This window comes from Desmodus rotundus, chromosome 7, assembly GCF_022682495.2.
Source record: "Desmodus rotundus isolate HL8 chromosome 7, HLdesRot8A.1, whole genome shotgun sequence".
Taxonomy (NCBI): domain Eukaryota; kingdom Metazoa; phylum Chordata; class Mammalia; order Chiroptera; family Phyllostomidae; genus Desmodus; species Desmodus rotundus.
In genome coordinates, this window is record NC_071393.1 from 43,762,922 (window position 1) to 43,788,107 (window position 25,186).

At 34.7% G+C, this 25,186-nt stretch overlaps 1 protein-coding gene across 3 annotated transcripts in view; it reads right to left on the minus strand.

Moving 5' to 3' along the window:
* Positions 1-2,678: 2,678 nt before the first annotated feature.
* The window catches only part of TOGARAM1 (TOG array regulator of axonemal microtubules 1), a 91,067-nt gene continuing 68,559 nt past the window's right edge, over positions 2,679-25,186 (minus strand). For all 3 annotated transcript variants that reach the window (XM_053927482.1, XM_053927483.1, XM_024573948.3), the window contains 7 exons: positions 24,425-24,583; positions 21,498-21,624; positions 20,449-20,567; positions 13,744-13,933; positions 12,135-12,354; positions 4,443-4,529; positions 2,679-3,815 (listed from right to left, as the gene is read on the minus strand). In XM_053927482.1, the coding sequence (XP_053783457.1) occupies positions 3,562-3,815; positions 4,443-4,529; positions 12,135-12,354; positions 13,744-13,933; positions 20,449-20,567; positions 21,498-21,624; positions 24,425-24,583 (1,156 nt within the window). In that variant the 3' untranslated portion in view covers positions 2,679-3,561. The remainder of the gene's footprint in view (positions 3,816-4,442; positions 4,530-12,134; positions 12,355-13,743; positions 13,934-20,448; positions 20,568-21,497; positions 21,625-24,424; positions 24,584-25,186) is intronic.

Genomic DNA, 25,186 nt, shown 5'->3' on the forward strand with positions numbered 1-25,186 from the left:
CGAGGTAACTAGCAATGGCGTAAGAAGGCTTAGCTTATCCTAGCACTAAAGATTTCTTTAGGGTTTCTGCTCATCTTTCATCTTCATTTGCTGCTGGGAATAAATTACTTTCGTAGAGAATTCAAGGTTTACAAATATTTTCTTATACATAATCCCATTTTAATTTTGGACCTCAAAACTCCTGGAGATATATATGTCATTTGGTAGCAAATAAAACTGGGTTACAAATCCATGCTTTCTGAATCAAAGTTTTATGCTCTTTACCTTTGTAATTACTTGTTTCCCTCAATCATCTCCCTTCTGGTCATATCACTGTCTACCTTCCTTAGCACTTTCCAGTATTCACTATTGTCTCTTTTTTGGCTGGTTTTTCTCTCCGCATTATCTTTATTTTCAGTTTCTCTTCAGATTACCTTTGTTTACAGTAATTTAGTTTTATTGCATAAGCAATTCATCTTACTCACTTCTGAAAAAATGGAAATTGCGTATTAGGACACTGAAAAAAACTTAAAGCCATTTTCTTTTATTTTAGAGAGAGGGGATAGGAGGGAGAGAGGAAGAGAAACCTCAATTGTAGAAAGAAATATTGACCGGTTGTCTCTTGTATGTGCCCCAACCAGGGACTGAGCCTGTAACCCAGGCATGTGACCTGACTGGGCATCGAACCAGAGACCTTTTGCTTTGCACGGTGATGCCCAACCACACAGGTCAAGGCAAAACTTATTATTATTATTTGTTGATTTTTAGAGAGAGAGAGGAAGGGAGAAACGATTTGTTGTTCCACTTGTGCATTTATTGGTTCTTTTTTGGTTTTGATACTATATTCACTATCATTGGTTAATTCTTGTCTGTGCCCTGACTGGGGGTCAAATCCACAACCTTGGGGTACTGGGATGATGCTGTAACCAACTGAGCTACTTACCAGAGCAAAAAAATATCTTTACCCACAGTTTGCCACCATTAACATGTTGGTGTATATACTCCAGTTTTATTTTCTGTGTGCATACATACTTTATAGAGACACTGTACTTATTTTGTAATCGGTCTTTCTTCCTTTAATACATTATGAACATTGTCCTGTGATTAAAGCATTTCATATATTAATGACATATAAATTCCACTGGGTAAATATTTAAATATTTTCCTCTTATTTTTAGTTGCAATGTTAGAATTTTATAATTATCACTGCTTATAAAAACATTCTTTATTCGAATTTATTCAGTCCTTCAGCTTCTCTTTAGTTCTTTCAATGAGTGATCAGTCTCCAATTCTTTGTTGACTTTTGGGTCAATAATAGTTCTTGACAACAGTGCTAGACTGGGTGCTCAATGTCAAGAAGTTACTTAAAGTAGAAAATTCTTTTAGGCTTGGGACTCTGTTGTAATTTGACTATTTTCTTCATAACAAGAGAAAACACACAGATTATGTGAAGTCTCCACCTTGCTAGTAGTAAGGGGAAGGGGAGGGGAAAGAGAGAGAAAGGAACGTCAATGGGAGAAGCTTGGATGAGTTGCCTCTTTCATGTGCCCCAACTGGGGACCAAACCTGCTACCTAGGAATGTGCCCTGACCAGGAATCAAACCAGTGACCTTTTACTTTGTGGAAAAACACCCAACAAACTGAGCCACACTCGTCAGGGCAGTAGTAGTGATTACATTTACTTTCTTAAATGCTAAGTTCAAACTATATACATTTAAAATAACGGGTAAGTAAGGAATAGTCTTCTTTTGCCCTTAAAATTTTAAGTTTACCTTACCCAACAATCAATCAATGGAAACTTAGTAGGCATATCTGCAATGACACAAAATCAGTGGGCAAAATTAATAAAATGTGGAATCCATAAGTATGGTCGCAATGATGCATATCATAAAGGGCTGAAGCAGGTTTAATGAGGCATTCATTCAGATTTACAGCTAAGGTTAAAGAGTCTAAACCAGGTGTTGGCAAACTACGCCGGAGGCCTGTTTCTGTTTGTCCTGAACTAAGAATGTTTTTCACATTTTTAAAGAGTTGAAAAAACAAAAACATAAAACAAAGAATATGCCACAATCTGTCTGTGGCTTACAAAGCCAAAAATATTTGCTTTCTAGTCCTTTACAGAAAAAATGTGCCAACTTTAGATCTAAATTACAGGAGCATAAAATGTACTTAGAAGAAAAAGATCAAGTATTTAAAAGTATGTTTGTAACTATGAAACATACATATAAATAGAAAAAGTAACCAGGTCTTTACTCTCCTTTTAGCTTAGTTGCAAATGACATAAAAACCTCATTTTTTGTTTTATTTTTAGAAGTCATAGATTAATACAAAAAATCACAATTTGAAAAGCACCCAAATACACTGAAAAACTGGTCAGTGACACAAGTAAAAGAAAATGAAGATAGATCACAACTGTAATCAAGTGATCACAGAGTAAACTACAACATAGAATCACAGAATTTTAGAACAAGATGGTACCTTAAAAATCATGTAGTTCAGTACTCACATTTTAGAGATGAGAAAACTGAGGCCTAGCCTTGGCAAGGGACTCACCCAAGGTCACACAGCTATATTCCTACAAAGCTAGAACTTTGATAACCCAGATCAGTAGAGATAGGTCAGTATTATACTATATGTTGATATATTTTTCCATTTTAATATATACAGTATTTGGAAGAATAGGACACCTTTCACACATCTACAGAAATAAATCCTTTTATTTTATAACATTCCTTTTCTTTAGATGCATACAGTACTTATAGCCCAAGAATTCTGAGAAAAGCTATAGAAGACCTGGCACTATTTTTGAGAATTACACAACTGGGCAGCAAAATAACACCTTTATAAATGTCAGGACATATAGAAATAAAATTTAGTGTTTGCCCCCAAATAGGGAAGTTACATTCAATACATTTTCTTAAATGTGCATTTTTAAAATGTTTAAGTGTTTTCTAAAACTTTGGTCACCATGCTTTATTATAATTTGTTAAGCTTCACAATTATGTAGATGATTAAACCCAAGTGGTAAGCAAATATTTCACATTAACACAAAACAGCAATAGCAAGCTAATACTGCACAATCATATTAGCAGGCTGATATGAGAAATACATACTTTTCAAATAGCACACAAAACTTTGTGATAACATAATTCAATGACTTTTCTTCCACTTCATAAAATAAGGTTGAGTAATGAGACATAGAAGAACATGATTACATAATAAAAAAGTATATTTTTTAATTACAAATCTTATTGTACATACAGGGCAACAAATTGTGATTTCTATAGAACAGTGCAAATGAGCAGGAGTTTACTCAAAAATACTAAAATTGGATTCACTTCACGTGACTCAGATTTCATGAGTATTAAGGTATATTAATTATTTTAGGTTTTTGTTTGATGGGACAAGTGGTGCGTTTGATATAGGACAGATGTATACTTACGGGCTACGAATAAAAATAGCCATTAATTTAATTTACTAAATGACAAGTACAGGCACTGAAAATGTAACTTAAAATGTTCCATTTGTCATCATGTAAACAGTTCTGTTCACCATACCGTATTTCGTGATTCATAATTCATTTCAAATTGTCATATTAAGTAATTCCTCTAAGTTCTTTTTAATATGTGGTGGTTGAGATGCAGCCTGATTTAACAGATTCTGGCCCATCTGTGCAAAAAGTGCTTTTGATAACTTAGCTGTGGCTATTCGTATATTTCCTCCAGCTCCAGGCAGAGAGCCACTATTTGTCATGTTCCCTAAGAGATGCCATAAAACCACCAACACTTTCTGTTCTGTGGCATGGGGCTTTCTTTGATAGAGTTCCATAACAATGTCTGAAATACAAAAATATGGTAAGCCATGAGGTTTAAAAAAATAAATCCAGGTTCTGATAATTTAAAAGCATATAAAATACATACTAAACTTCTTCCCAATGCCATTTTTCTAAAATATTAGCCATCCTACAAGAAGTAGGTCAGAAACTTTCATACCAAAGATTGGAATCTTCAAGTATTAGAATTTCGTATGTGACGATTAGTTCAGGCAGAAATAGTAAATAAGGTAATGAAACCCACAACCATCTCAATGTTTTCCACATGCAGTTAATTAAAAATTTAAACAATTTTGATCCATGGACCTTTTATCAAACACATAATTTGAAATAGCAATTTTCTATGAACACCAATATTTGATTTTAATTATTTTTACTTATCCTGCTTATTTATATTAATAGGAAGACTAAACACTTACTGTAAAAAAAAACCAGATACAATTATTTTAAAGAAAATTTAGGGAGTAAAAGTATTAAAAGATCCTCTTGTGTATCATTATAGAATTTCTTTCTACCTCATGGGTAATGATACTGAATTTGGTAGCTATCCTAAAATTGAAATAAAATATCCATCAGTTTATCTTTAATTAATAAAATATTTGTTTAGAAATAACAATTTAAAAATATTTACCAGCAAGCTTTTCAGTCATATCCTGTTTTGCTTTTCCATTTAAAAATTGAGCTTTTGTGCAAAATGGCTGTAGAAGCAAGTAATTGTCTAAACAAAAAGAACACAGACATGTTTAAAGAGTTATGAGATCTTAAGTTTTCAATTACATAGCACTGAAAGGAAAAAAATATGTAAACAATTACAAATGTGTTAAAAAGATTTTAAAATCTAACTTGCTGATCACTGTACTATTAAAAAATTCTCTATAAAATCCTTAACAGAGTAATATTCTTAGAACAAATGAGACATAAAAATACAACACAAAATATTAAAGGAGCTATCATAAGGTGTATGTACATATACACATAATTTATATATATATATATATATATATATATATATATATATATATATATATATATATAATAGGATACATATCCATTCAGAAAAAGTACAGCCATTGTTAATATAATGAAAATGGATTGCAGGACATTGACATAAACTGGCAGCCCAGGAGAGTGGACTGGAATGCACATACGTGAACAATGACAACTTCACTGTACTAGTCAGTGGGGATGAAAGACGCCATTGAATGAGCACGTGTAATGTGTGGCCTCACATTCAAAATGAGCAGGTAGAGCAACAAATTTGCATGAAATTTTGCCTTAAGCTTGAACATTCTTCTGCAGAAACTATTTGGATGATTCAGAAGGCTGCAGCTATGGACAACTGGTGATGGGCAGCTTCATCACCAGTTGTCCCATCACACCCTGTGACTTCTGGTTTTTCCAAAAACTAAAATCACCTTTGAAAGGGAAGACATTTCAGACCATCAATGAGTTTCAGTAAAATACCACAGGGCAGCTGATGGTGATTAGGAGAGCTGTATGAGTTACCAAGGTGCCTACCATGCAGGGGACTGAGGTGTCATTGACCTATGTACAATGTTTCCTGTATCTTGTATCTTCTTCAATAGATGTCTCTATTTTTCATATTATATGGCTGGATACCTCTGGACAGACCTCATATATAAAGAATTGTTTATCTTATAGGTATCTTATTCCAAATGGTACTATATAGGTTTTTCAAATAACAGAAAAATGATTCATTTGGGGGGTTAGTTTTTATTTTTACTGATTTTGCCAGTTTTTATTTTGAAATGATTATAGAATCATAGGAAGATGAAAAGACAGTACAGAGAGGTCTTGGGTGTCTTTCACTCAAAGGTAACATCTTACACAATTATAGGTGCCCTCTACTTTGATCTTAATCTTTATTGTATTTTTTTCCATTACCATTTAGTCCTCATATGGTCACCCCCCCCCCCAGCAATCCCCACACCATTGTCCATGTCCATGAGTCCTTTTTCCATTTTGCTCAATCCTTTACACCTTCACCTCCAACTCACCATTAGCTGTCACCTCGCTCTCCATCTGAGTCTCTCTATTTTGCTTGTTAGTTCAGTTTGGTCATTAGATTCCACATATGAATGAAATCATATGGTCTTTCTCTGACCAGCTTATTTCACTTAGCACAATGTTCTTCAGGTCAATCCATACTGTCAAAAAGGGGAAATTTTTCTTCTTTATTAAGGCTGAGTAATATTCCATTGAGTAGATGTACCATGGTTGGTTTATCCATTCATCTACTGGAGGATGTGTGGGCTGCTTCCAAATCTTGGATTGTAAACAATGCTCCAATGAACACGAGGGTTCCTACGTTCTTTCAAATTAGTGGTTTGGACTTCTTCAGATATATTTCCAGAGATGGGATTGCTGGGTCAAAAGGCAGATCCACTTTTAATTTTTTGATGGATCTCCATACTGTGTCCCAAGGTGGCTGCACCAATCTGTATTTCACAAACAATGCAAAAGGGTTCCCCTTTCTCCACATCCTTGCCAGCACTTGTTTCTTCTTCATTTATTGATGACAGCAATTTTGACAGGTGTGAAATGGTATCTCATTGTGGTTTCAATTTGCATTTCCTTGAAGATTAGTGACATTGAGCATGTTTTCAGATGTCTACTGGTCATCTGTATGTCCTCTTTGGAGAGGTGTCTATTCAGATCCTTTGCCCAACTTTTTAATAGGGTTGATTTTTTTTTTTTTTTGGTGTTGACATTTCTATTTTATAAATTTTGGACGTTAACCTCTTATTAGATGAATTGGCAAATATGTTCTCCTATTCTGTGGGTTGTCTTTTTATTTGGTTGATGATTTCCTTTGTTGTGCAAAACCTTTTTATTTTGATATAGTCCCATTTGTTTGTTCCTTCTTTGGAGAGATATATCCAATAAAATACCACTACCAACAAAATCCAAGATTTTGCTACCTGTATTTTCTACAATTTTTGTGGTTTCAGGTAGAACATTTAAGTTTTTTTATCTATTTTGAGTTTATTCTTTTGTGTGGTGTAAGAAGGTGGCCTAGTTTCATTTTTTTGCATATATCTGTCCAATTTTCTCAACACCATTTAATGAATAAACTACCTTTAGTCCATTGTATGTGATTGCTTCCTGTGTTTAATATTAATTGACTATAAAGGTGTGGGTTTATTTCTGGGATCTCTATTCTGTCCCACTGATCTATATGTTGGTTTTTATACCAGTACCATGCTGTTTTGATTACTATAGCATTATAGTATAGTTTCATATTAGGTAGCATAATTCCTCCAACCTAGTTCCTTCTTACAAATTCTGTTGCTAACGCAGACCCTTTTGTGGTTCTATATAAATTTTTAAGATATTCATTCTACTTCTGTGAAATATGTTACTGGAATCTTGATAGGAATTGCATGGAATCCATAGATGGCTTTGGGTAGTATGGACGCTTTATGATGTTAATTCTTCTTATCCATGAACATGGTATGTGCTTCCACTTATTTGTATCTTCTCCTATTTCTTTCTTCAGTGTCTTATGATTTTCTGAGTACAGGAATTTTACATCCTTGGTTAGGTTAATTCCTAGGTATTTCATTCCTTGTGTAGAAATTGTGAATGGGATTGTTTCCTTAACTTCCTTTCTGCTGGTTTATTACTGGCATATAAAAATGCAAGTTATTTCTGGATATTAACTTTGTATACTGCTACTTTGCTGAATTCATTTATTAGTTCTAATAATTCTTGGAGAAACTTTGGGATTCTCTATGTACATCAGCAAGTCATCTGAAAATAATGACAGTTTTACTTCTTCCTTTCCAACTTGGAAGCCTTTTATTTCTTCTTCTTGTCTGACTGCTGTGGCTAGGACTTCCAGCACTATGTTGAAAAAGAGATGACATCCCTGTCTTGTTCCCAATCTTAAGGGGAACATGCGTAGTTTCTGCCTGTTGAGTACGATGCCAGCAGTCTGTTTCTCATAGATAGTCTTTATTATGTTTAGGTATGTTCCCTCTATTCCCGCTTCGCTGTAAGTTTTGATCATAAAAGGGTGTTGGATTTTTATCAAATACTTTTTTTGCATCTATTGGTATGATCATATGGTTTTTATCCTTCATTCTGTTTATGTGGTGAATCACATTTATTGATTTGTGAATGTTGTACCAACCTTGCATTCCTGGAGTAAATCCTACTTGATCATGGTGAAAGATCTTTTTGATTCATGGCTATATTTGGCTTGCTAACATTTTGTTTAGGATTTTAGCATTTATGTTCATCAGGGATACTGGCCTATAATTTCTTTCTTTGTAGTGTCTTTATCTGATTTTGGAATTAAGATAATGCTGGCCTCATAAAATGAGTTTTGGAGACTACCATCCTCTTGAATTTTGTGAAATAGTTTGAGAAGGAGAGGGGTTAGTTCTCGGAATTTTTGGTAAAATCCACCTGTGAGGCCATCTGGTCCAGGGCTTTTGTTTGCTGGGATTTTTTTTTTTTTTAATTATAGCTTCAATCTCACTAGGTGTAATCTGTCTATTCAGATTTTCTGATTCTTCTTGATTTAGTTTTGGGAGACTGTATTTCTAGGAATTTATCCCTCTCATCCTGGTTGTCCAGTTTGTTGGCATATAGTTGTTCATAGTATTTTCTTACACTCCTTTGTATTTCTTTGGTATGTGCTGTTATTTCTCCTCTATCATTTCTGATTTTATTTTTTGGGTCCTTTCTCTTTTTATCTCGATGAGTCTGATTAAAGGTTTGTTAGCCTTGTTTTATCTTTTCAAAGAACCATCTCTTGGGTTCACTGATCTTTTATATGATTTTATTAGACTGTATTTCATTTATTTCTGCTGTGATCTTTGTTATTTCCTTACTTCTACTCACTTTGGGCTTTATTCGTTCTTCTTCAAGTTCCTGTAAGCATGAAGTTAAGACTGTTCATTTGAGCTGTTTCTTGTTTATTTGTTTGTTCTGAGGCAGGCCTGTAATGCTATGAATTTCCCTCTTAAAATTGCTTTTCAGTGTTCCGCATATTTTTGGATTGTTTTATTCTCATTTTCATTTGTTTCAAAGTATCTTTTGATTTCTTCTTTGCTCTCATTGCTGATCCATTCATTGTATAATAACACATCATTTAGCTTCCACGTCTGCATGATTTTCAATGTTCTTGTGAATTGTCTTCTAGTTTCATAGCATGGTGGTCAGCAAAGATGCCTGATATGATTTCAACCTTCTTAAATTTATCGAGACTTGTTTTGTGTCTTAACAAGTGGTCTATCTTAGAAAATGTTCCATGTGCACTTGAAAAGAATATATATTTTGCTGCTTTGGGTGAAGTACTCTGAAGATATCCATTAAATCCATTTGATCTAGTGTGTCATTTAAGGCCTCTGTCTCCTCTTTGATTTTCTGCCTGGAAGATCTACCCATTGAAGTCAAGGGGGTGTTAAAATCCCCAACTATGCCTGTATTTCTATTGCTATCTCCCTTTATGTCCATCAAGACTTGTTTTACATACTTAGGTGCTGCTATGTTGAGTGGGTAAATGCTTGCTAGGGTTATATCTTCTTGTTGGATTGTTCCCTTTATCAGTATGTAGTGAACTTCTTTATCTTATTATAGCTTTGGTTTAAAAAAAAATCTATTTTATGTGATATAAGCACTGCTACCCCAGCGTTTCTTTCCCTTTCCATTTGCATGAAATAGCATTTTCAGTCCCTTTACTTCTGGTTTGTGTGTATCTTTCATTCTGAGATGGGTGTCTCAGAAGCAGCAGCTGCTTTTCACCGTTAGATGTTATCTGGGTTCCTTTCTGGCTCTGGTTCTGTAGGCTTGGGAGCCAGCTTGATGTTTAGCCCCACACTTCTCAAGGGGAACCCCCCCAGCCGCTGAAATATTCCTCCAGAATTTCAGCTGTCACCTGTGGGAACCCAGCCTGCCTTCACACCTCATCCACACTCCCTACCAGTCTCATTGTGTTGAAGGGGTCTTCTGTCTGTCCTTGCTTATAAAGCTTTTCTCATCCAGTTATTTAGGATGATTACTCCGCAACTTAGTTGCAATTCCAGGTTGGTCCTGGGAGAAGGTGAATGTAGCTTCTACTTTCCTCTGCCTTCTTGGATCTCCTTCCCCTGGGTTTTGAAAGTTCACTTTATGTCACCCTGTTTTTATGAGAGACTTACATTAATCCCTGGTTTTTCTAACCAAAAGAAATCCCAAGATGATTTTCACTTTTATGAAAAAAAGGTGAAAAAACATTCAGCATTTGTTTGTAGTGAACCAATATAGAGGCAGTGTGCACGCCTAGCAGTGAGGGTGGAACCGCCAAACTCCTTCCCCAGCAACTGCAAGTAATAAGCATCTCAGCATCAAGTTGCCATAGATTTGAACTGTTTGAGTATCTGTGCTTTATCTTGCTTTACTTTGTGACTCCATTAGAAAGATGTCTCCTAAGACATTAGAGACATTAGAAAGATGGCTTTTTCAATTTAGGCCATTTTGGATTTTGAAAGGTTTCAGAATATTTTACTTTTGGATATCAGGGGATACCTGTATAGCACAGTATCAAAACAAGGACCCTGACTTTCATTGATACAGTATGTGTATTTAGTTCTATGTCATTTTATCACGTGTAGATTTGTGTAACCATCACTGTAGTTAACTTACAGAACTGTTCTATCACCACAAAGATGTCCCTAGCACTACCTCTTTATAGTCCAATTCAGTCCCTCATCTTTAACTGCCCCTAAACCCCGACAACAACTAATCCATTTACATCTTTGTAATTTTGTCCTTTTGAGAAGGCTATACAATTGAAATCCTACAGCATGCGACCTTTCAGGAGTGGCTGTTTTTCACTCAGCATAATGCCCTTGAGATCCATCCGAATCGTGCTGTGTGTCAACAGTTCATTCCTTTTTACTGCTAAGCAGTATTCTATGGTATAGATGTAGCACAGTTTGTTTCATCATTAACCTACTCAATTACATGTAGGTTGTTACAGTTGGCTGTTACAGATAAGCTGCTATGAGCAATCGTGTACAGGTTTCTGCATGGACGTAAGTTTTCATTTCTATGAGATAAATGCTTAGTAATGTCATTGATGAGTTATATGTTAAGTGCCTATTTAGTTTTTTTAAGAAACAGCAAAACTATTTTCTGGAGTAGCCATAACATTTTATTTACATTGTTACCAGCAATGTATAAGACATTCAGTTTTCCTGTAACCTTGTAAGCATTTTGTGCTGTCACTATTTTTTATTTCAGTTGTATTAATACTTGTTATCGAGTGAATGTTTGTAGACCCCCTCAAAATACATATGTTGAAATACAATCCCCAATGTAATGGTATTTAAACGTGGGCCTTTGGTAAGTGATTCGCGTCATGAAGGGGGAGCCCTCATGAATGGGATTAGTGCCCTTATAAAAAGCCTCAAAAAGGTCCCATGCCCCTTCCACCATGCGACGACACAGCCAGACTGTGGGTTCTCACTAGACATAGAATCTGCCAACCCTTAACCTTGGACTCCCATCCTCCAGAACCGTGAGAAGGCAAAGTCTGTTGTTTTGAAGTCATTCAGTCTGTAGCTGTTATAGCAGTCCTAAGATACTTGTATGGTGATCATGGTCTTAATCTGCATTTGCATTTCCCCAGTGACCAGTGAGGCTGAACATCTTCTCATGTGTTTATTTACCATCCATATATACTCTTCGGTAAAACGTTTTTTCATGTCTTTGGCACATTTTCTAATTGGAATATTCATTTTTTCTTAAATGTTGAGTCTCGAGAGTTCTTTCTATATTCCAGATATAAGTTCTTTGTCACTGATGTGGTTTGCAAGTATTTTGTCCCAAGCTGTAGTTTGTGTTTTTATCCACTTAACAGGGTATTTTGCAGAGCAAATGTCCTTCATACTGATGAAGTCCTATTTAGCAGCTTTCATGGATCACATGCTTTCAGTGCCATGCTAACAATTCTTCACCAAGCCCTGAGGTCCTGAGGATTTTCTCCTATTTCATCTTCTAAAAGTTTTATAGCTAAGTTTTTCATTTAAATCTATGATCCACTTTGAGTTAACTTTGTGTAAGATGTGTGGCTGAGGTAGGAAAAAAAAACTGAAAAGTCTAAGATAAGGGGAGAGAAAGTCAATTTAATGGGGTAACAGTCAATCACTAAAAGTAATTTAAAATATTCTAAGTAAATGAAGAAACTTTATGGTAACATTAAATAATAAAAATTGAATAGTTAGGATTTCAGCATTATAAAAAATATATAAAGTAAGAAAGTGCAAAAGTAAAGTCCAAGTAACTGAAATGCCAAAGTAAGATTTCTTACCTACATGCTGACTCAGTGCCTGAACAACATTTGTGGCAGCAGCATAGATGCCTGGATTCTTGGAATTCAGATTGTTATCTACTATTGCTGGAATTAGCATGTTGATTATAGGAGACAAGTTGTCTCTAAGTAAAGGAATCATTTTGTGCATTGTTTCCAAAGCAACCAGATTTACTTTGCTATTAGAATCATGAAGTCGAGATTTAAAAGCATCAAAAATCTGAAAGTAGAATGGTAAATTATTTAAAGTGAAATAATATTTTTAACTATTGCATTTAAATTTATTTTGGTATTTCATGGTATTTCTCCTTTAGCATACTGTTTCAACACACACACACACACACACACACACACACACACACACACACACACACACACACACACCTTATTTAACCTGGTTTAGAAAACAGAAACTTCATAAAAATTTGAAGGATAAATCTAAGTGTTGAATTTTCTTATAGCAAAAAGGGAAGACCTGCAAAAACCACCCCAAAAGACATCCTAATAAATTAAGGTTGAGAAATTTGACTCAGTAAGCAGATGACTGATTTACTATACATGTGATAAAAATGATGTTTTCTAAAAGGTGCAGGTTAGCTTAGCTAACTCTAAGGACTTAAGAGATATTTGTATTTTTATCTATTCATAGCAAAAGTAGACATTTAAGTTTTACTGGAGAGATTTCATTTAGGTTTCTTATGAGAACTTTAGCTGAAATTTTAGTATTAAATTTTATTATTACCTCTTAACCTCATTACTTTAACAATTCTTCCTTCCTCTTCAGAATTCTTAACTTTCATAAATTAAAGATACAATAAAGTGAATGCTAAGCAATTCTTAAGTCACGTCAGGTGAATGAAGAGCTATTCTATGAGGCTGAGACTATTAATTAATAATTCCCAATCTATAAATATGTATTTTAAAATATGTAAATTTGTTCATGTTAAGAACAGTCTTCCTAAGAGATTTGTTTTTACTCAACAAAATCAAAATATGTAACTATCTGGTTCCCATGATATGGTAATGTGGTACTTTTCTTCTGAAAATTAATGAGACACCACCACTAGAATTAAAAGAGTAATTAGTTATAGTATATTTGCTGAATTGAATGCACATAATAACATTTAAAATGGAATCGAACATTTATTACTCTCTATTGCTTGTTTTCCTAAAAGTAGGTATATAAATTGGTATACTTATATATGTTTAACCTCTACACAAACACTTTAATATATACATTCTAGAGTAATATCAAGTCTATTAAATATATACATCCTATAGTTATATCAAGTCTCTGGTTTTTAAAATAGTTATTGATTCTCTCAACATATACTTACTGAACGTCAGGTTTCAGGAGCTTTCAAGGAGTTAACATCTAGTGGGAAGATTCATACAAATGAGCAGCTATTTTGTTGTTACTGTTTCCTAGTTACTTTGACTTGTTCTCGAATGATTTTAAAACAGCAAAACTCAATCTATTCTTTTCACTAAGGTTATTTTAACATTTTAAAATAATATATAAAGTACTAAGATTTAGGGCAACTTTTTATACGAACACACTTTATTAGTCACAGCCTGAAAATGAAAAATAATTTTGATGTGTCCTTACCTTTACAATGTTCCCAACAACAAGCTCTTGATTGTTTTCAGTATCTGATAAAAGTTGCTTAATCCCATTAATACGATCACGAAAGTCTTTTGCATTTAATAAGCCTGTTATGACCTTGATATACTCAGCACTTTCTAAGGAATTATGAGGAACTGATTTTCTGGTGGCTTCACGGATTTCAGTTACCTCTCTAAAGTAAAAGAAAGGTAAATTTAATGTCATTACTAATTTCTTATAAAAATAGAAACATAATAAATATTTCTTATATATTTTCTAAGAATTCACAAAACAATCTAATCAATAGCCCCTATACCTGTGCTGGGACCTCCAGGATCTCCCCTGAATTTGGTGATTTGCTAGGAAGCATGGGGTTCACCATGCAGTTTTACTCACAGCTAATACTTATTACAGTAGACGGATACAAAGCAAAATCAGCAAAGGGAGTAGGCACATGGTCAAAGTCTAGAGGAAGCCAGATGTAAGCTTGCTAGGGCCCTTTCCCAGTGGAGTCACAGAGTACAGACTTAATTTCTCTAGCAACAAATTGACAACCAATGTGAAATGTTGTCTACCAAAGAAGTTTATTAGATGGTTAGTGTCCAGAAGTTTTACTGGAAGTTAGTCATGGTTGGTCCTCTCCCTAGGACATACCAAAATCCCAGACTCCCAAAAGGAAAAAACTTCAGTATAAACCATTCTGATTGCCCAAATAATGTAGGTACCATAAACTTATGCTTATTAGTTAGGGAATGGTGAAAATTATCTTGGAATCCTGGTTCATAGTTGCCAGGCATGAGCTAACTATACAGTCTTTTTTAAGGACTGTAGTCTCAGGCCTTCTATGTTAACCTTTTCCTATGAAACAGACATGTGAACATGCAAGGGATAATTAGAAATTTGAGACCAGCAGGATTTCAATGACTTAGTATTGGTAGCACAATGTTTTCCATTGCTATAAAAGGGTGACTCAATGTAGCAGGTGATAATACCTTTGGAACTAAAGGGTCCTGCAAATTGATACGTCCTAAAGAGAATGGTAGCACTTGCCAGTTACTACCATTTCACTGACTAGCAGTATAAATATCAATGCTAAAGTTGTCTTAAGAGCAGTGATTTAATGCATGACTCAGAATCATTATAAAAGTAGATACAGGATGATGATCTGAAAATACAGAGCTTGGAAATATTTATCCATTATTTATGATTTGTTTAAATAAATTAATCTGAGGTTAATTTGTAAAGTGATTAATTCTATTCTAATTCTACGAAAATAGAGTATTATATTTATATTTAAACTGAGGACTATATGATATAATACATAAAAGGTGAATAAATAAAAAGAATAAAACAGAAGAACATCTCAAGAAGCCATCTAATCACTGAAACATATTTATAAATATGGCTTTTTTATTGTTCAAAGGATGGATTTCATAATAAAATAACACCAATTACATTTTAGGGGGAAGATAAAGTAACATGGAAGAAGTCACTATGTCTATTAACATTAATAAATTTATTTTAAAAGAGAAGACATTAAGAATAGTAGGACATAAATACAAATATCATCAGGAAAATATTAGAAAATCACATTTCATAAATTAAAAGAATCATATACAATGACCAAGTGGGATTTATTCCAGGGATGCAAGGATGGTTCAATATCCACAAATCAATCAATGTGATACGCTACACTAATGAAAATGAAGGATAAAAAGTCATATAATCTTAACAGATGCAGAAAAAGCATTTCATAAAAATCAACATCCACTCATGATAAAAATACTCAACAAATTGGATATAGAGAAAATGTACCTCAACATATTAAATGCTGTATTTGACAAGCTCACAGCTATTACCACAATCATCAACAAAAAGTTGAAAGTTTTTCCTTTAATATTAAGAACAAGACAAGGATGCTAATTCTCACCACTTTTATTCAACATACTACTGAAAGTCCTAACTGAAGCAATTAGGCAAGAAAAAGAAATAAAAGGTATTTGAATTGAAAAGGAAGAAGTAAAACAGTCTTTATTTGCAAGTGATATATTATATATGGAAAACTCTAATGGCTTCACCAAAAAACTTTTAGAACCAATCAATAAATTCAGTGAAGTTCAGGATTCAAAATCAATATACAATATTCAGTTGTGTTTGTAAAACACAAAAACATGACACAAAGTTTATAATAATAAACTATCAGAGAAATTAAGAAAACAATCCCAATTATAATTACATAAGAATAAAATACTTAAAACTAAGGAAGTGAAATACTTGTACACTGAAAACTGTTAAAACAATGATAAAAAAAAAAACTGAAGACACAAATAAATGGAAGGTATTTTGTTCTAATGAACAGAAAGAAATAATATTGTTAAAATGTCCATAGTATCCAAAGCAATCTATAGGTTCAGTTCAATCCCTATCAAAATTCCAATGGTATTTTTCACAGCCCTAATATTTACATGGAACCACAAAAAACCCAGAAGAACCAAAGCAATATTGAGAAAGAAAAACATAGCTGGAGGCATCACATTTTCTGAATTCAAACAATATTACAAAGCTACAGTAATCAAAAACAGTATGATATTTGCATAAAAACAGACATAAATCAATGGAATAGAATAAAGAGGTCAGAGATAAATTCCCACATTAATGTTCAATTAATTTATGACAAAGGAGTCAAGAATATAATAAAGAAAGGATAGCTTCTTCAATAAATGGTGTTAGAAAAAGCAAACACCCACATGCAAAGGAGTAAAACTGGACCCGTATGTTACACTATACACAAAAATCAACTCAAAATTTAATTAAGAACTTGAATGTAAAACCAGAAACCACAAAAATGCTAGAATAAAAAAAAGATGGTATTGGCAATGCTGTTTCTGGATCTGACACCCAAAACAAAGGCAAGAAAAGGAAAAGTAAGCAAGTGGGACTACATCGAACTAAAGAGCTTATGCACAGTAAAGGAAGCCATCAAAAAACTGAAAAGGCAACCTACAGATGAGAGAAAATATTTTCAATTGCTAGGAGGTTAAGATCCAAAAATATAAAGGACTCATATGATGCAAAAAAAAAAAAGCAATCTGATTAAAATATGGGCAGGGGGACTAAATAGACATTTTTCCAAAGACATGGAAATGGCCAACAGGTATGTGAAAGGTGCTCAACATCACTAATCTTCAGGGAAATGCAAATAAAAATCACAATGATATATCACTTTACACCTGTTAGAATGGCTATTATAAAAAAAAAACGAGAAGCCCTGGTGGGGTAAGTTCAGTTGGTTAGAGCATTGTCCCAATATGCCAAGGTTGCAGGTTCAATCCCTGGTCAGGGCACACAGAACAATCAACCAATAAATGCACAAATAAGTAGAACAAAAAATCAGTATTTCTCTCTCTCCCCTCTCCTCTCTGTCTAAAATCAATAAATTAAAAAAATATTAAATTAAAATAAAAAGACAAGAAATAAGTGTTGGCAAAAATGTAGCAAACCCTGTGCATTCTTAGAATGTAATCTGATACAGTATGAAGGTTCCTCAAAAAATTAAAAAATAGAACTACCATATAATCCAGCAATTCCACTTCTGGTTTTATATCCAAAGGAAATGAAATCACTGCCTTGAAAAGATCTACGTACCACTAGGTTCACTGTGGCATTATGTACAATAGTCAAGGCATGGAAACAACCTAAATGTCCGTTGGTGGATGAATGGGTAAGGAAAATGTGGTGTATATATACACACAATGACATTTTAGCCATAAAAGGAGGGAAATACCGCCATCTGGGACAACATGGATAGACTTTGAGGACATTATCAAAGTGAAATAAGTCAGAGAGATAAAAATATTTTATGACCTCACTTCTATGTGGAATCTAAAAAAACCCAAACTCGCTGATAAAGAAACAGACTGGTGGTTGCCAGAGGCAGAGAGTGAGGGCAAAATGGGTGCAGGTGGTCAAAAGGTACAAATTTCCAGTTAGAAGTTCGTGCTGGTGACTACAGTTAACAACACTGGGCTGTATATTTGAAAGTTGCTAAGAGAGTAAACCTTAAAAGGTCTTATGACACAAAGAAATTATGTGAGGTGATGGATGTTAACTAACTTATTGTGGTAATCATTGCACAATACATACATATATATATATACACATCATTATGTTGTATACCTAAAACTAATACAGTGTTATATGTCAATTATAACTCAATAAAATGGAAGGAAAAAAGAATGATCACAGTCATGGCATATTTATAAAATATATTGACCATTCAAAGTAAATGTAACATTAATGTATTGTGGAGACTATAATATAGGTAGAAGTAAAATGCATAAAAAAACAGCATAAAAGATGAAAGGAGGCATAAAAATATACTGTTGTATGGTTCTTACTTTATACCTAAATTGGTCTAATATTAATTGAAGGTAGACTATTAGAAGAGGAAGATACACACAATAAAGTATGTATATTACAAAGTCTAAATCAACCACGTAAAAAAAAGATGAGGCAATACATGGAATACAAATATAAACACACATTCACACATTGATCAAGTCAAAAGGAGGCACGAAAAGAGAAAAAAAAGAAACAAAGACTATAGGACTAATTGAATAATACTATCAAAATGATAGGCTTTCACCCAACTACATAAGTAATTAACATCAAATATAAATGGGTCAAGTACCCCAAATAAAAGGCAGAGATTGTTAGACTGAATAAAAAAGCACGACAATCATATACTGTCAATCAATAAAACCACTTTAAACATACATACTAGCATATGCAAGTCAAAACCACAATATATTAAAGAAAAATTATTCAGACACTTGCAAAATGACACAGAAAACTTTATTCAAGACTACTGCAATAGGGTTCACTACTATTGCAACAGGAGAGAAAAGTGTGTTCAACTCTGAATGCAGAGTTGAGGATTTACAGCCAACAAACACAGTGAGGGGATCATCGGATGAATACTAAGAGGAGACATCAAGTAGGCTGCGTATTTATACATCAAAGGTGGAAGAAGAGGAACCTAGTCAGGTAACAAGGGGAAGGGAGGGAATGACTTAACAGGATTCTTCGCTGAGACTGACTTAGGTAGGCCAAGAACAGGGCCCAAGCAGGAAGCCCAGTGCAAAAGAGGGCTCAGAGAAGCCTGTCTAAAATTCGGTCAAAGGACAGTCTGTCAAAGGATATACCAGTTCATATCCACTTGGATAACAAGTGTTGACGAGGATATGGATTAGGGAAGTTTTCTGTCAATATTTCTTCATATAGGTTCTTGATCCCTTGCTTACTCTCTTTTCCTTCAGGTATTCCCATGGTGCAGATGTTGTTACGTTTCATGTTGTCCAAAATATTTCTTAAGCTCTCATTTAAAAAATTTTTTTTCTTTTTGTTGCTCTGCCTGCATGCTTTTTGCTACCTTGTCTTTCAAAAACACTAATTCTATCCTTTGCTTTATCTAACCCCCTGTTTATTCCTTCTAGTGTATTATTTATTTCAGTTATTGTATTCTTTATTTTTGACTGGACCTTTTTTATGGTTTCTATGTCTTCATTCAAGTTGTTGAGTATCCTTATAATCATTACTCTAAACTCTCAATATGATAAATTGTTTGCCTCTATTTCATCTAGTTCTGCTGGAGAATTCTCCTGTTCTTTCATTTGAGGTCTGTTTCTCTGTTTTCCCATTTTGGCTGCCTCTTTGTGTTTTCCACCTTAGATGTAAACTAATCAGCCACTAAACACACCCATTGTTAATCTAACCCAGCTGTAATCAGCAGTCTCACTTAAGCACCACAGGGCAGGGCAGAGTAATTCCCATTGGCAGGACCATTACTTCCCCACAGACTGATACCACTTGGAGAGGAGTGCTTTTCCTGAGAAAGATGGCTTCTGCAGTATCGGGAAAACTCAACATAGGGATCCTGGTAGGGATTCTTTCAGTTCTCTCTCCAGACCGCCAGCCCCAGACTCTACTCAAGTGTCTGTAGTCCACTCTGCCCTTCCTATTCCAGAGCCCAGGGTAAGTGGCTGCATATGAAATTTTGTGCATTGGCTCTTTAAGAGCCTCTCTGCATCTCCAGTTGTCTCTCCCTGGCACACCAAAACCTTGCTGCTTTCCACAGTTGGATGTTATCTGGGTTCCTTTGTGGCTCTGGTGCTGTAGGCTGGGGAGCCCAGGTTGGGGTTTAGACCCCACACTTCTCTGGGAGAATCCCCCAACTGCTGAAATATTCCTCTGGAACTTCAGCTGCCACCTGTGGGTGCCCTACCTGCCCTCTCACACCTTCTCCACACTGCCTACCAGTCTTGTGGTGAAGTGGTTTCTTCTGAAGCCTTGGTTATAAGGTGTCTCTCCAGCTAGAGTTCAGTTGGTTATTCTGGACGATTTCTCTACAATTTAGTTGTTATTCCAGACTGGTCCTGGGAGGAGGTCAGTGTAGCTTCCACTTAGTCCTCTACTATCTTGGATCTCCCACTTCACTTATGTTTCATACATGTAAAAGCAAGAAGGTATAAGTATATTTATACTTGCCTTTTAAATCTATTTACCTCACGCTTCCTAAGTCCTTAACAACTTTTAAAACTCCATTAAAATTTGGTAAATACCTCTGGGACAGCTCGTGGAAATATCCAAATGAGACTATCACCACCAGGGAGTACTTTCTCTAATCATGTGGACTATAAATGATCCTACCTTTCGGCTGAATTGAAAACATCTCTAGAAACAGATGATGACCTTGTATTTCCAACACCGCCACTGTGAGATCGTCTTCCTTTTGCTGAAGGAGTATCTAGTGGTAAATCACCCAAGCCCTGGAAGTAAATATAAGGAAGGGCAGTGTAATGAAAGCTTTATAACTAGTAAATTGAAATAACTCTTAAACTGTAATTTTCATAACCACCACTGTTGATCTTTTTGTAATGATTGAAACATTCTACTCCCATGATACATGAAATGATTCACAAATACAATATGCTTATTTGAGTAAGATTAGTTTTTTCATGGTTATTTTAATAAGTTCTGTATTAATGAAGCTGAAGTCTTTAACACCAATACGCAGAAAATATGTTCTAAAATGTGTACTACCATATATCTCTGAAATATCCTTTCATAAATTAATACTTTGCCCAAGGTTATCAGAGAGAAATAACAAATTAGCACAGAAAAATTTTACAATATTAAACATACTTTTACAAAAAATAATTTCTAAATGGAATACTTTTTTACAAGACGATTTCACATTTTCTTTCACTTGGTATTCCCTCAGCCAATCATTTCACAGACATTTCTGAGTCCCATTCTCTACCAGGATAAATGGGGCTTCCCCGCAAGGAGCTCCCTATCAATGTTCTGCAGTGTGGTAGAAGCTCTAATAGTGAAACATACAAGGTAAATGAAACAGGCACCCAGTATGATAAGCATCACTATCCTCATTTTATACAAATAAAAATTCTGGCTAAAGAATGATGTGCCTAAAATTATATATACTTTTGCTAGTATATATAAAGTTGCTAATTCTCAGAGCTGATTCAAACCCAAGTCTTATAACTCCAATAAGCCACATTACATTCTACCTAACATCAAGCTTCTGTTCAATAAACATTTAGTAACACCATGAATGTCTACTTAGCACTGCCATTGCTGAAATAAATATAAATGAAAAAGTAATTATTTCTCTTACCTTTCTGGGCAAATGAACTCTGCTTTGAAAGTTGTTTACTTAACAAACTTTTTCCACATACCTTGTGTCGTAAGCTCTTTACAGATTCCTTAATATATGGCAAATCTTTAGATGGGACATACTTTTCCAGCATTTTATCAAAGTTAGGATGATACATCATGAGAAAAAGCATCTTTCGACCATAATACCTGTAAATATTTGAGAAATATGTAAATAATTTCACATCTCAACAAGCTCAATTTCTACCCTTAGGTATGAAGAGCCAAAAGCTCTGATTCTATTTTTCAGGCACCCTAGGGTCCGTATCAAGGCTGGCCTTTGGCAGAGCTGTGAGTTAGGAGAAGTCCTGGGCTCCTTGCCCAGTGACTTTTGCTGCTCATCTGCTTGCCAGATGTTCTGGCCTGAGTCAACCTTTCCTCGGTTCTGTAATTCTGACCCTCTGTCTTTTTTCCTAGTCACAACTTACCTGGGTTTCAATTTGTCAGAAACCTATTCTCTGCTACTTAAAACACATCCAGGGTTAGTTGATAAATTGTGGTTGGTATATTAATAAATGTGTGATGCTCTCCAAACTAGGTTTTTTATGTTATATGACTTTTAAAATAATTCTCTTAGGATAATACTTTAAGTGAAGATATCATTCTAATGGCAGAAACTGAATTTTATCATGGAAGTGTATACTGAAGATATCTTTGCATAGAGAGATTTTACAGTATCTTATAACAATACCATATTATTATTTTTCAAGGAAGGTTGGCCCCAATAAATTACAGTTATACTTTTGCCTATAACTTAGGATATGTATGTGGGACTAGAAGAACCAGAGAAGGCAATGCTTTTGAGGGGAGAGGAGTACAGGCTGATCTCAGTATCATATATATCAATAGGTTCTCAAATACAATGAAATTATAACAAGTGTATAACAGAGAATAAAAATTACCTTTCCTCTCCCCAGAACCAGAATAAAGTCTACACCCAGAGAGTAGCTCCTAATCAGTTATAGTTTCAAAGACAATTCTAACTTTTAGCCCTTATAGTCTTTAGAATTTTAAAGACTATAGGTTTACCAGAGGCCCTAACTTGGGAAAGGCTAAAACAAACAAGTAAGCAAACAATTGGAACACAAAATGTGAGAAATATTAAACCTGGAAATTTGTGACCATTTTATAATTTTAATTTTCCAGTAAGAGTCTAATAAGTGACAAATGGACGATAAGAATTATTATGCCATTAAGGAAAAGTGATGACAAAAAAACACTATTATCTTTTATTGCTCCAAACTAGTCTATTATGATCCAACCCTCCTAATTTGTTTCGAACATTACTATGGCACGCAGAACTTCTAAAAGGGGCCCTAAAGATGTGCTGCTCTTTCAGAATTATTTTATGTTATCTGGTACAGCTGATCTTAAGGTAGGGAGGTTGTCAAGAAACATGTATAAAGGACCCATGGACAAAGCCAAAGAAGGGTAGGGATGAGGGTTGGAGATGGGGGTGGGTGGGGCGGGGGAGAGTGATGGGTGGAAAATGGAGACTGAACAAAAAAATAATAATAATAAAGCATAATATGCTGAAAAAAGAGATAGGGAGATTTTCTAGATCAAATCTATTCACATGAGCCTTAAAAGCAGAGTGCTTTCTGTGGCTCACGGCAGAAGTAAGAGTTTCTAAGCATGAGGAGGATTCAGCTTGCTGTTGGCTAGCCACAGATGGAGGGGCTGCATGGCTGCATGAGAAGGAATTCAGATAGCCTTAAGGAGCCGAGACAGAACCCTGACGGACAGCCAGCAAGGAAAAGGACAACTCAGTTCTATAACCACAAGGAACTAAATTTGGTGAAAAACCTAGAAGCAGATTCTTCTATAGATCCTCTAGGTACGGGTCCAGCACTGTGATCACCTTGATTTCCACCACGTGAGATCCTAAATCAAAGCCAGTTGAGCCACGCCAGACTTCTTACTTAAAGAACAGTAAGCTAAAAAAGTCTGTGTGGCCTTACACCACTATTATTTGTGGTAATTTGTCATGCATCAATAAAAAATGAATATATTTACCTTCTATATTAGCTTTTGGTATAATGACTTCCATAGAATTAACTCCAGTTACCTAAAGTAATGGGCATCTTTGCCTTAAAATGTTAAAAATTGGATTTCCTTTTTTCCTTTAGTCTCTATGAACTCAGGAGTCATTCTCTCCCCTTCTAATCTAACTTCATATATAATGCCATTAATTTTTAGACTTTGTGTGGGGCATTATCAATCACCCACTCCAACCTTCCTGATTTTATAGACAAGGAAACAAAAGCTAACAAACGGTGAATAACTTGCTTAAGGGAAAACTGTGATTGGGGCTAAAAATTGAACCTATTTTCTGAACTTTCTGATGAAGTCCAAAATTTCTGTCACCATTACACCTATCGTACCATCCATCTGTTAATTATTTTGTCATCTGTGATTGTTCTTAACCTTCATAAAATTGTTCTTCCCGTACAGATAAAGATCAGAAATTCATGGAATTTTTCTGAGTACAGACATCTCCTGTTGCAGGAAATAGCACGCAATCCATTTTTTCATGTGCACTTCATTTCCTTGATTTACCAGACTGCTTGGAAAATACATCATTTTCCCCTAAATGCATTACCTTACATTTACTCACAATGAAATTCTTCTGCCACTATTCTGCCCGTACAGTGCCGTTTTCATGCAATTCACTCCTGTGAATTTCATGATTCACAGCAAGATGTGCTGTAAGATAATTCACAGCATCTTACTACACAGAACTATGTAGCGTCATGTATACATTTGGAGAATTCACTATACACTCCCCCCCAAATCATTTACAAATTGGTTAAATAAAACCATTCCCCTAGCACCATTCCCTGGAGATACCACTTGTCCATTTAGAAGAATGTTCATTCTTCTTAAACCTTTTTTTTTTTTTAAGACCTTATACGAAGAGATTCAGCAAATATTATTAGCAGCTATTCACCTGGTTTCTTGTGAGCTGTCCTGAGCAAACTTAGCAGCGGCTGGTAATATACGGTCAGCCATATCTTTTGTTCCAGATAAAATATGCTCCAGTTCCATAAATTCCAACGCATCTGACAGGTGCTGCGCTGTACATCTTCTTACTGCAGTATGTAAATGGCTACAAGGAAACATGATGAATTAGAACAGAGTTCATATATGAACAATTTTCCTAAGATACACCTTTAAAGTTACATGATTAAACTACTACTAACCTTCATCACCCTTGAAAGCAAAAATGACAACTTATTTGCATTAACTATCCCTCCTTAAGAAGTTAAAAAAACAAAAAATGAAGTCACCAACATTTACTTTTAGATCTATGAAAGTAGAATGATATTATTCTTTGTATGGTTAGTACCTAATATAATATTTATCATATCCAAATTATTATCGTTTTTTACATTTAGCAGTTTTTAAAAAAAATATTTTGTTTATTTATTTTTAACGAGAGGGGAAGGGAGGGAGAAAGAGAGGCAGATGCCCCCTACTGGGGACCTGGCCCGAAACCAAGGCATATGCCCCATTTGGGAATCAAAAGGGTGACTCTTTGGTTCGCAGGCCGGTGCTCAATCCACTGAGCCACACCAGCTAGGGCCACATACAAATTATTTAATAAATGTTTTTCAACTGAAATAATACTGAAATCTGCCTGTTTTTCTTCTATACCTCAGATTACAAACAATTGTATTTTTAGTTTAAGGACATATTAGGATTACTTTGA